This window comes from Alosa alosa, chromosome 4, assembly GCF_017589495.1.
Source record: "Alosa alosa isolate M-15738 ecotype Scorff River chromosome 4, AALO_Geno_1.1, whole genome shotgun sequence".
In the NCBI taxonomy this organism is placed as follows: domain Eukaryota; kingdom Metazoa; phylum Chordata; class Actinopteri; order Clupeiformes; family Clupeidae; genus Alosa; species Alosa alosa.
The window spans coordinates 3416576-3429075 of NC_063192.1; the positions used below are offsets into that span (position 1 = coordinate 3416576).

The 12500-nt window shown below is 46.8% G+C and overlaps 1 protein-coding gene across 2 annotated transcripts in view; it reads left to right on the forward strand.

The window, feature by feature from the left end:
- Nucleotides 1-9502: 9502 nt before the first annotated feature.
- The window catches only part of LOC125293788 (kazrin-A-like), a 208759-nt gene continuing 205761 nt past the window's right edge, over nt 9503-12500 (forward strand). Inside the window, exon 1 of one of the 2 annotated variants that reach the window (XM_048241913.1) lies at nt 9503-9715. In XM_048241913.1, the coding sequence (XP_048097870.1) occupies nt 9640-9715 (76 nt within the window). In that variant the 5' untranslated portion in view covers nt 9503-9639. The remainder of the gene's footprint in view (nt 9716-12500) is intronic. The other variant, XM_048241911.1, reaches the window with a different exon arrangement.

Genomic DNA, 12500 nt, shown 5'->3' on the forward strand with positions numbered 1-12500 from the left:
GTCAGAGGCAGTGTTGAAGTGTTGATGAGATAATGAATAAGACATGCTGATCCCATTTTAATCTCTCACACACACCCCTCCCGCTCACTGTCTGTATCACACACACACACACACACACACACATGCACGGTCAAATCCTCATCATCATGGTCATTCAGTTATGCATATCATTCTGGTAAATCCTGTTAACTTAATTGTGGCATACGTGAATGTATATGTATGTGTATGTGATTGTGTGATGCTGATCTAATTTTAATCTCTCACACACACCCATCCTGCTCACTGTCTGTATCACTGACATACACACACACACACACACACACACACACACACACATAATGTTTTAATCCAAAGTTTTGATTGACAGTCGGTTTTGGCAAAAACGAGCAGCTATCTTGTTAACCTAGCCTCGACAGTGCAATCCCTATCTAAGCTAGCAGCTACCTTGTTAACCTAGCCTCGACAATGCTATGTAAGCTAGCAGATACCTTGTTAACCTACTGTAGCCTCGACAATGTTATCCCTATGTAGGCTAGCAGCTACCTTATTAAGTTCAACTCGAATATTCCCAGTACTGTTAATTAGGTCCACCTCTGTCAATCTCATACTAAATCTGACTTGAAAACCGTCTTAAATAGCTGTAAGGTGCTATTCTGTCTATGAAAGGAACATCTTTTTGGTGTCCATAGTAACAATCCATTGTTTCTTCGGGAGCGTACCTTTGTTCCCCGGGTCCTAAGTTCCCCGCTTTGTATGAGACTGGGGAACATACAGTAGGACCCTAACCCCAACCCTCACCCTAACCCCGAGTGGGGAACATAGGACCCGGGGAACATAGGGATAACTCTGTTTCTTCCTGCGAATACGAATCAAGAATCTTTGCCCTGAAAGTTGACTTGAATATTTTCCATCTGAATTTTGAATGCGACACATAACCACTCATTTCATGTATAGCGCCACCTAGTTAAACACAAAAAAGTAAAAATGAGGTGTTGTAATTGAAGGTATCTGTGACCTAACATAGTCAAAACTGCACGAAATTGGAAGTGTAGGATCATTATGACACCGTCTGTATGCACGCCAAGTTTTGTGGAATTCCGTTCATGGGGGGCCACACAATAAATTAATTTATGTTACTATACACCAACTGGCCTGTAGGTGGCCGGAGACAGTTTTCTGTGAATATCTCGAGAACCGTAGGGGCCTAGGAGGTCCACCTTTTTATGTATGTTGGTCTTAAGGGGCATGTCAACCCATCCCATTACCACTTATTTCATGTATAGCGCCACCTAGTTAAAAAATTAAAAAGCAAAAAATTAGGTGTTTTCATCAAAATATCTCTGGCTGACAAGGTCAAAACTGCACGAAATTAAAAGTGTAGGATCATTATGACACCCTCCGAATGCATGCCAAGTTTTGTGTACTTTCGTTCATGGGGGCCTTACAATAAAATAATTTATGTACATTTAGTGACGTACACCAACAAGGATTCCCCGACACTGAAAGACCGGGGACACAAAACTTGGTGGGCATGTACCCCCACATGGATAGCATGGAACCATATTCTTCGTTTTGATCTGTAGCCCCCCGCTGACTGGACCCCCCGAAGGAGAGGGGGGCGACACAGTTCTCTGTGAATATCTTGAGAACTGTAGGGCCTAGGATGACCAATTTTTTCCATATGTTTGCCTCCAGGGGTCATGTTAACCCATTCCATGTGCACACATGTGCATAAACAGATACACACGCCACACATACATTTACAGTCATCATAATGTATGACACATACTCACACAGTAGACATATGTACGCATGCATGCACATGCACAAACACACATACGCAGGCAAACACACAAGCACGCATTACACACACACACACACACACACCCACACACATAAACATAAATTTGTACACGCACACATGCACACAATTCAAGAATTTTTCCCGCCATCTACTCCCTGAATTTTTGGTCATTGATACCCGGACAATCAACCACCGGGTACATGAAATTTGGGTATGTAGCCCCACTAGACTTTTTACGAAAAATTTCATTTCGGCCCCGGGACCACCACCACCCCCCCCCCCGCTGGGCCCCTGAACCGCAAAAAAAAAAACAGTTTTTCCTAAATAACTACCTGAACCGTGGGCACTGAGGATGAAGAATCTTTATGGTATGTTGGTCTCAAGGGCCCACATCAACCTGGCTCATAATCACTCATTTGTGATTTGCACCCCACCCCCGGTAAAAAATGAAAATGCAATATTATTCTGCTTTAATCGCCTCTATCTTCAGTTAAGATGTTCAGAACTGCACCAAATTTTATGTATGATTGACCTGGCATTCTCCGGGGTATGCCAAGTTTCGTCAGAGAATTTCATCAATGGGGGTCTAAAAAATTAGGTTATGTGTACATTTAGTGACTGTACACTCATTGGCCTGTAAATGGCGGTGCACACATATACACATGCACACACACAGGCACCCACATACCATCGGTATTAGAACGGCCCGATACATAATTACAAATTCAGTAGGATTAAAAAAGAAAGCCAAAATAAATATTCATCATCATCATCATCATCATGGCTGCATTTTCAGTATTGGCGAAAGTAGTCGCTTGTCCACTAGATGGCGATCGCTGCAGTGAGACGAATTTTGTTGGAAGTTAAAAGTGGGTTGAAAAACAATGGACGCTTCATAGAAGGACTGTAATTTACACGATCCTCTAATAAGGATAGGACGATGTTCACATGAAGTGTAATTCCCATTTCTTCTTGAAGCCGAAATAAATCTGAGGATGTTTATCAGACATGCTTGGTTTTTACTGCAGGCACGCTAATCTTGTAATATCAATAAGGACCTAGGTAATGTTACCGCTAGCGCTGGTTGAGTGATGGAGGCATTTGATTTATTGCATTTGTAGAAAAACTATAAATGCGGTTATACCAAGCAAAATGTATAGCAGCACTGTTTGTATCTTTCGACTGTCATTTATTGCACGCTACAAAAATCATTCTGTGCAATAGAAGATTTTACCAACGCTATAATCGGTCTGATACAGTTTTGCCTTTACATGGAGACTGAGACGCCTGTTTATTTTGTTAAGGCGCGCAGGGGTGTGAGAGGGGAATCGATGTGCTTTGATTACAGCTTGGTAGTTGTAGTCTGTGAAATTAAAAGCACGGTGTGTGAAGTATCCAAACAATGACACCTTCATTTCATTATGGCTGCTTTAGCAAAACACCTTAAGCTACCGTGTAGTGGGTCCCATTTAGAAGTGGCTACTTCATTCACGCTTTCCTTGACTCATGGAGCTGCGTGAATGTTATTACAACTTTTCGCCACGATATGACAGTTTAAGTCCGCTTTGATACTGTAAGGCGAAGCCATTGGTTTCCAAAGGAGATTTTATTTGTGTCGCTAGCATAGCCTATTGACAATTTATGTTGTAAATAGGCCTACCTTATAATCCTACCTGTAGCTTAGGGAAGCTAACAGCTTTCTATTAGGATCTAGTTTGTTAGTTACCGCTTTGTCATAACTCCCTGATGCATTTTTGCATTTAGAATAGCCAGAGCTGTATATCTCAATCGAAAAATTAAACAATATCGGGTGCTATGGACTAGGCTGGGTGAACCCAGCCTGATCTGCCCGCTATTTATTTTTTGATTTCTTAAAAGATTGAGCTTGGTCTGATGAAAGCCAGACTAGCCATGGACCTCAGTTACACAATGCAAGGAACATGAATCAGCCTATATTTGCAACGAACAATAACGGACAAAAGCTCTTCAACTTTGGCCCGCTAAAATGTGTATGAACAGTCTAGCTTAATGATTTCATCAAGGCCCATTTGGACATGTCAGTTATTTGCACCACTGGTTAGATGTAAAACAGCATTTCGCTTCAGACTTACTGTTACTTAATTTGTGCATTAACAATAACGCTTCAGACTACTGTTACTTAATTTGTGCATTGACAATAAAGTATTAAATGAACTAAAGATGACTAAAATCTTATGTAGAAGAAGAAACATTCACAAAAAATCCATCCATCCAAAATGACCTTTGTTTTTGATAGCTGTTGAAAAACGGCATGGAACTGACAGAGATGTTTTTGTTTAAAAAATAAATAATAAATAAATAAATAAATAACATTATGCTGATACCTTTTGCTTTTCCCAAATACAATGTAGCCTACAGGTGTAAGTGACCTTTCATCAATCCAGTTGCAATGGATGAACTGTGATGAACTGCCCTACTTGTGATTGTTTAGAGATTTTAAAGGTTTTATAACAATGCTACATCTTCTTTGGCTATTCTACAATCTATTCACCTTTTCAGCACCAGTAGGCTACTTTCTGTGCAGCCGCACACACACACTCAGGCATGCCAAACAAGCATACACAAAAAGTTTCAAGAGTGGGGGGATGGAGTAAAATATGGAGACAAATTGAAGTGTGATTTATTTTCGCGAACGGATGTACAGGACTGAGCGGCGGTCATATTTTGTACCGCCATGCGTACATCTAGTTTTTTTAAATTGTATAGGCCTAATTCAAAATGTAATTTTGCTTTAAAAAAAAGTATGCTACCTTTGTTCTTCCATAACTTTATGCCCTTACTCTGTGTACACGAAATGCTTCTTTCTTTTTCTCTGTATGTGTGTAGACATTATATTACATTTGGCGATTTTTAACCAAAGACTAACAACATGGTAACAGTTAATTTTAAAACAATTCTCTCAACAATTTTAGGACAATTTAAAACGGTAGAGTACAGTAAGAATAAGTGCATCGGTGTGTGCTGTTTTTAAACAGTTGAGGTCAGTTCAAGACGGCTGGTAAAGTGCTAGCATCAGCAAGACTTGTTGTAAGTGGTGCTATGAGAGGAGATGTTCTCTCTAAAGAGCTGGGTCTCCAGGAGTTTTTGAAAATGGAGAGGGATGTCCCAGCCCTTGTAGGAACTGGCAGTGTAATTTCCACCAACGAGGAAACAACAGATGAGAAAAAGCTTGATTGACCTGGCGTACGGGTGGTAGAGCTAGAGCGCCGTTTCGTCTGAGGAGCCGCGAGCGTCTGGAGGTAGCGATATGTCTGTATGAGGGCATTCAAGTAGGTGGAGCAGAACCGAGACTACTTTGTAGGCAAGCGTTCGCCTTGAATTTGATGCTGGCCATAGGTAGCCAGTGTAGCTGGATGAGCAGCGGGGTAACATGTGCCCTTTTGGGTTGGTTGTAGACCAGGCGGCGCCCGCCGCGTTCTAGATCATCTGAAGTGGTTTCACTGGGCGCAGCTGGGAGACCTGTTGCAGAAGTCCCAGTCGTGAGATCACTATTGCCTGAACCAGAAGTTGGGTAGCATCTTGAGTCAAGTAAGTCCTGATTTTCCGTGATGTTGTAGAGTGCTAAACGGCATGACCGGGCAGATTTCTTGCAGTCCTGGTAGGTGAAACAGACAGGGAGTCCAAATTTGATGTTGATGTTGTGGTGTATGGTAGGTTTAGCTGGGAGGACCAGCAGTTCAGTCTTTGAGAGGTTCAGCTGGGTTGGTGTGCCTTCATCCATGAAGCATGTCTGAGAGGCAATCCGAGATCCGTGGGAAACCAAAGGGTCATCAGGTGGAAAAGGACAGATAGAGCTGTGTGTCGTCTGCATAGCAGTGGTATGAGAAGCCATGCGAACGGATAATCTGTCCCAAGGAGGTAGTGTAGATAGCAAAGAGAAGGGGGCCAGCACTGAGCCCCTGGGGACCCCTGTGGTGAGATGGTGAGGTGCAGATAGTTGACCGCCATGACATGTTAAACGAAAGGCCCTGAGGTAGGATTCAAAACCAGGAGAGAGAGCAAACCGGAGATTCCCATGTTAGCGAAAGTATAGAGAGAAGGATGCGGGTTAACCGTATCAAAGGCAGCCGATAAGTCAAGCAGAATGAGTACTGATGACCGAAAGCAGTCGCTCTGGCTTCTTTTGTATGGCTTTGGTTACAGACAGCAGAGCCAAGCCGGGTAGAGTGGGCCGCTTTTTGAACCCAGACTGATTTGGATCCAGAAGGCTTGTTTTAGGAAAAGGAAGTCAGGAGACCTGTTTGGAGACTGCTCATTCAATGCCTTTGGATAGGAAAGGCAGGAGGAGACAGGGTGGTAGTTCTCGAATTTGAGCAGGGTTGAGAGAAGTTTTCTTGGCAACGGTGTTACCCGGCCATTTTGAACGCCGTTGAAATGTGCTGAGGTTAGCGAGGCATTGATCACATGTGTGATAGCTGGTGCCATGGCTCGGGCTGATGGGACTGGAAGTAGGCCTCAGAGGTATAGGTCCAGCGAAAGCATGTGGTAGGACGGGCTACATCAGGAGAGAGGCGCTAATGCTGAAAAAGATGTTCCAGCAGCCCCTAGAGGTTGTAGGAGGGAGGGTGAACTGAGTCTGATGTGTTGTGTGGGCATGTAGAATTGACTGCTGATTGTCACTAATTTTGTTTGTAAAAAATGAGGCAAAGGGTATCCGCAGTAAGGCTGATGGAGGAGGAGGCAGCCATGGTTGAGTAGCCGATTTGAAGGTTGAGAAAAGTTTTCGAAAGGTTCTTTAGCGCTGTTGATTTTGGTTGTCATTGTAGAAAGCCGCCTTTAGCAGCAGTGATGCTGAGAAGGAGGTTAGGAGTGTCTGGGTAGTTTTGAGGTCCTCAGTTAGTTTGATTTGTGCCATCTCCCTCCGGGCGTTCTGAGTTTGGTGCGCAGCATCGAGGGTATCATTTAGCAAATGATTAGAGAGTTGATCGAGCTGGCCTTGTGGTTAGAGGGCACAGCTCGCTCAGACACGAGCTCAGTGGGAGCAGGAGCCATCCTGTGGCCTCATTAACCTCCAGAGGAGAAGGTATGGAGTGGAGGTAGACCGGAGGCAAACTTCACCGGAAAAAAGTGGGTTGAGACAGGTTCACCGTTGGCGCGAACGCGACCATCGCTTTGAGGAGCCGGAGGCTGTTCTGTCAGGCTGACGCTTTGAACTGATGGAAGAAGGGGTCAGAAAGATGGAGAGGCCACCACGAGGGTGTCTGTGCTGCAGTTCCGAAAGTGAGGATCAAGTCAAGCTCTTTGCCAGCTTTGTGAGTAGGGCTTTGAACCAGTTTGAGGTCAAACGAAAGGGATCAGGCCAAAAAAGTCTGCTGAGCCTGAGGTGTCTAAGCGGATGTTCATATATCGCCGAAACAAGAAGCGACAGTCATGCTCTGGAGGACAGCAGAGTGTCAAGTTCGCCCATAAAGTCGCCTAGTTGGTCTGGAGGGCTGGTAGATGACCAGCACGTGAGTTTTGCTGGGGTGATCACCGTGATGGTATGGAATCTGGAATGAGACATATTTGTTTGAAGGCAGTAAAGGGATGAAATTCCATTTGTTGGAGATTAGTAGGTCTGCCCCACCTCCTTGTCCAGATGGGTTGTGGTGTGGATAGTGTAAAGTTAGCGGAGAGTGCAGCCGGGTGGCAATGTTCTCAGGTTTGATCCAAGTCTCAGTGAGAGCAAGGAGAGTTCCAACGAAAGGTGGTTGGCATAGCCAGCTATGAAGTCCATTTGTTGACTGTGGATTGACAGTTCCACAAGCCCATGGAGAAGGAGGTTTCTGTAGGTGAGGACCGCGAAGTAGCTGGAGGTTAAGCAGATTTCTTTGCCTTTTGGCATGATGCCTGCATACATGGCCAGTGATAACAGATATGCTGGAATGGCAATATTTATTCCTTTTATCGGGCTTGTGCTCGGGTGAACTTGCAAACAGGTAAACTTGCTCGTTTTGACCGCCAACCGGAGGGCTGAACGAGGGCTGACGCTTTTGCGCTGACGCCCAGCAACAGCCTCTATTGTTATGTTGACAGGAATTGCATGCAGCTGGCCTCGATCTCACTAATGATGAATCAGCGAGACCGCCTGGATCGCTCAAAGAGACAGCTTATATTGTTCAAAAGGGCAGCATCACTGTCAACTGAAAGTCCGGCCACACACCGACCAAACTCGCAGCTTCAAGTAGCCTCCTCCCTCAGCTGTTCCCAAACGCCCAGAGTCCAGTTCTAATGAATTGAGATTGGCCAATAGTAGCTTCATATACTCTTTCCTTTCTCTCCCAACGCACTGCATTACATACATATAATACTTACTCACACACACACACACACACACTCTCTATTTCCCATGAAAGTTGCAGCAGAGAGAGAGAGAGAAGGAAAGATTGAAGAGAAAGAGAGATAATGGAGAGAGGGAGTAAAGGATGTCTGAGGAGGAAAGAGAGAAAGAAGCGACGAGGTTAAAAGACAGAGAGAAACAGAGCTGAAGAGAGAGGGAGAGAGGAATGGAGGGAGGGAGGGAGGGAGAGAGAAAGGGAGAAGGGTCAAGAAAGGGAACAGAGAGATAGAGGAAGAGATGAACAGAGTGATATGAGGGATGGAGAGAATAAAAGAGAGGAAGGGGATGAGAGAGAGAGGGATAGAGAGAATAAAATAGAGGAAGGGGATGAGAGAAAGAGAGGGAAAGATGGAGAGAGGGTTAATTAAAAGGCAAGGTGTGAAGTACAGAGGGAAAAGAGGAAAAGAACCAGTGATGGAGAGAGAGAGAAAGAGGGAGAGAGAGGGATAAAGGGAGAAATAGGGAAATGAGAGAATGACAGAGAACCAGTGAGATGAGGAGAAAGAAAGAGACAGTTTGAGCTGAGTCAGATAAAAAAATGTGTGTGCATAATCTTATGCCCTGTGTGTGTTGCTGTGTGCTCAGTGTGTGTGTGTGTGTGCGTGTGTGTGTGTGTGTGTGCGAGGCATGGCTGGTGTGTGTGTGGTGCTATTGTGTGTGTGTATATGTGTGTGTGTGGCTGTGTGTGTGTGTATATGTGTGTGGACAGTGTGTGCATGTGTATGTGTGTGTGGCTGTGTGTGTGTGTGTGTGTGTGTGTGTGTGTGTGTGTGTGTGCACGATTGGACATAAGAATATTATGATTATTACTGTATGCCCAAGTGTAAAAGCGAGGCGCCAACCTCACTGCCATAAGCTGTCAGCCGCCACCGCATTGGACCAGAGCCAGGCGCTGATGGGAAAGAGGGAGGGACCATGAGAGAGAGAGAGCGAGAGAGAGATGGTGGGAGAGAGAGAGAGAACTGGGGAGGGAGGCAGAGTGAGATGGTGTGTGTGTGAGTCTGTCAGCAGAAAGAGAGAGATCACGGTCACCGATCGCAGTCGCCTGGCAGCAGCAGCAGTAACACTCGCTATCATCTTTAGAAGCTCACACACACACACACACACACACACATCTCACACTCGCTACCACCTACACGCCAGAAGTGGTTTCACATCTTCTCAGTGCGGCCAATATCATTGTCAATACGGCCACGGTCAATACCCTGCATGACCTGTTCTAGTGCCTCCAGAGAACAAGGGAGGACAAAGGAAAAGAGCGAGAGAACTAAGAAAAAAAGAGAGGAAGAAACAGAGGGAGAAAAGGAGAGAGGACGAACGAAAAGACTTGAATTCTACGATTCAGCCGGCTGGCATCCGGATCAGTCCTCACCAGCGGAGCCATCGTTCCTGGCAGCGATCTCCCACCTGTCGAGTTATCTCTCACACACCTTACCCCAGGAGAGAGTGTGTGTGAGCCTGCGACCACCGAGCAGCCATGGAGCAAACTCTCACTTGTCCCGACGCCACCTTCTCCCAGGTGTTTGGTCGCCAGGGGCAACTCATGCAAGCCAGTGAGTACCTGCCTTTTCTCCGCCTTTTAACTACTGCCACCATGCCACCATTCTATTCACAGGATACTTAACTCTACACACCACCATACTAACACCATACTCCAGGATTACTCACACATTACTCCAGGATTACCACACCTCAAATGGCAGTTATGGATCACGCCACCGACGCCCGGTGACACTGTGGAATACCACACATCAAGCTCATTATTTCGCACACACGAAATACCACACCGTATCACCACACTACATTGCTCGGCTGACACTGCTCACACCGTCACCACACCGTATTACCACACACTACATCACCACTTTATACTCACACTGCTCACACACTGCTCACACACTGCATCACTCACACACTGCACACACACTGCATCACTCACACACTGCATCACTCACACACTACATCACTCACACACTGCATCACTCACACACTGCATCATTTACACACTGTATCACTCACACACTACATCACTCACACACTGCATCACTCACACACTACATAACTCACATACTGCTCACACACTGCATCACTCACACACTGCATCACTCACACACTACATTGCTCACACACTACACACCATACTATACCACTACAGTACTGTCAGATCTCCCCTACCACACCATCATACTATACCAGTGGTTTTGTACTGTCAGTGCACTCCAACATAACTCCAACACAGTGTTACACCATTGCAGTCAGTACCCTAATACTGTAAATACCCTAATGCTGTTAGTGCTCTTAGTACCCTAATACTGTTAGTTATTAAGCACTTTCAGTGCCCTAATACTGTTTTCCTCTCATTCTGTTAGTATCTAGAGACTGTACAGTCCTCTCATTCACACACTACATCACTCACACACTACATCACACTACCATATTATACTACTACAGTACTGTCAGACTTCTCATACCACATAACTATACTATACCAGACCTCTCATACCATATTACTATACTATACCAGACCCTCTCATACCATATTACTATACTATACCAGACCTCTCATACCATATTACTATACCAGACCTCTCATACCATATAACATATAACTATACATTACCAGACCTCTCATACCATATTGCTCTTGTTACTTTTATCAGCGTCCTCCAGCACAGGCTGTTTTTGTTCTGCCTTCTGTAAGGCTGTTGGGGCAGTTTTAGGGCAGTGCAGTGTTGGGCAGTGTTAGGCAGTGCAGTGTTGGGCAGTGCAGTGTTAGGCAGTGCAGTGTTGGGCAGTGTTAGGCAGTGCAGTGTTAGGCAGTGCAGTGTTGGGCAGTGTTAGGCAGTGCAGTGTTAGGCAGTGGAGTGTTAGGCAGTGCAGTGTTGGGCAGTGTTCAGGCAGTGCAGTGTTAGGCAGTGCAGTGTTGGGCAGTGCAGTGTTGGGCAGTGTTGGGCAGTGCAGTGTTGGGGCAGTGTTGGGCAGTGCAGTGTTGGGCAGTGTTCGGGCAGTGCAGTGTTGAGACGGGTTGTGTTAGCAGTGTTGGGCAGTGCAGTGCAGTACGCAGTGCAGTGAAAGGGCAGTGTTGGGCAGTGGAGTGTTAGGCAAGGCTGCGTTGCAGCGTTCGAGTACAGTGTTGTAAAGGCAGTGTTGGGCAGTGCAGTGTTGGGTGCAGTGTTGGGCAGTGCAGTGTTGGGGGCAGTGTTGGGCAGTGCAGTGTTGGGGCAGTGTTGGGCAGTGCAGTGTTGGGCAGTGTTGGGCAGTGCAGTGTTGGGCAGTGCAGTGTTAGGCAGTGTTGGGCAGTGCAGTGTTGGGCAGTGCAGTGTTGGGGCAGTGTTAGGCAGTGCAGTGTTGGGCAGTGTTAGGCAGTGCAGTGTTGGGGCAGTGTTGGGGCAGTGCAGTGTTGGGCAGTGTTCGGGCAGTGCAGTGTTAGGCAGTGTTGGGCAGTGTTCAGGCAGTGCAGTGCCGAGGCAGTGGTGCGCAGTGTTGGGCAGTGCAGTGTCAGCAGTGTCAGCAGGTTCGGTAGTGCAGTGTAAGGCAAGGTTGCAGTGTCTCGGCGCAGCAATAGACAGTGTTGGGCGAGTGTAGCGTTGGGCAGTGGCGTTAGACAGCGCAATGTTGCAGTGTTCAAGCAGTGCAGTGTTGTGCAGGCTGCTTGCGTTGGGCAGTGCAGTGTTGGGGCAGTGCAGTGTTGGGGCAGTGTTGGGCAGTGCAGTTGGGCAGTGTTCGGGCAGTGCAGTGTTAGGCAGTGTTGGGCAGTGTTCGGGCAGTGCAGTGTTAGGCAGTGTTGGGGCAGCAGTGCAGTGTTAGGCAGTGCAGTGTTGGGCAGTGTTGGGGCAGTGTTGGGCGGTGCAGTGTTGGGCAGTGTGGGCAGCAGTGTTGGGCAGTGCAGTGTTGGGCAGTGTTGGTCAGTGATGGGCAGTGTGGGGCAGTGCAATGTTGGGCAGTGTTGGTCAGTGAAGGGCAGTGTTGGGCAGTGCAGTGTTGGGCAGTGTTAGGCAGTGCAGTATTGGGCAGTGCAGTGTTGGGCAGTGTTCGGGCAGTGCAGTGTTAGGCAGTGTTGGGCAGTGTTCAGGCAGCAGCAGCAGCGGTGCCGGGCAGCGCAGCGTTGGGCAGCAGTGTTGGGCAGCAAGGCAGCAGTGTTACAGTGTGGGCAGTGCAGTGTTGGGCAGTGCAGTGTTGGGCAGTGTTGGTCAGTGATGGGCAGTGTTGGGCAGTGTGGGGCAGTGCAATGTTGGGCAGTGTTGGGCAGTGTGGGGCAGTGCAGTGTTGGTCAGTGATGGGCAGTGTTGGGCAGTGTGGGGCAGTGCAGTGTTGGGCAGTGTGGGGCAGTGTTGGGGC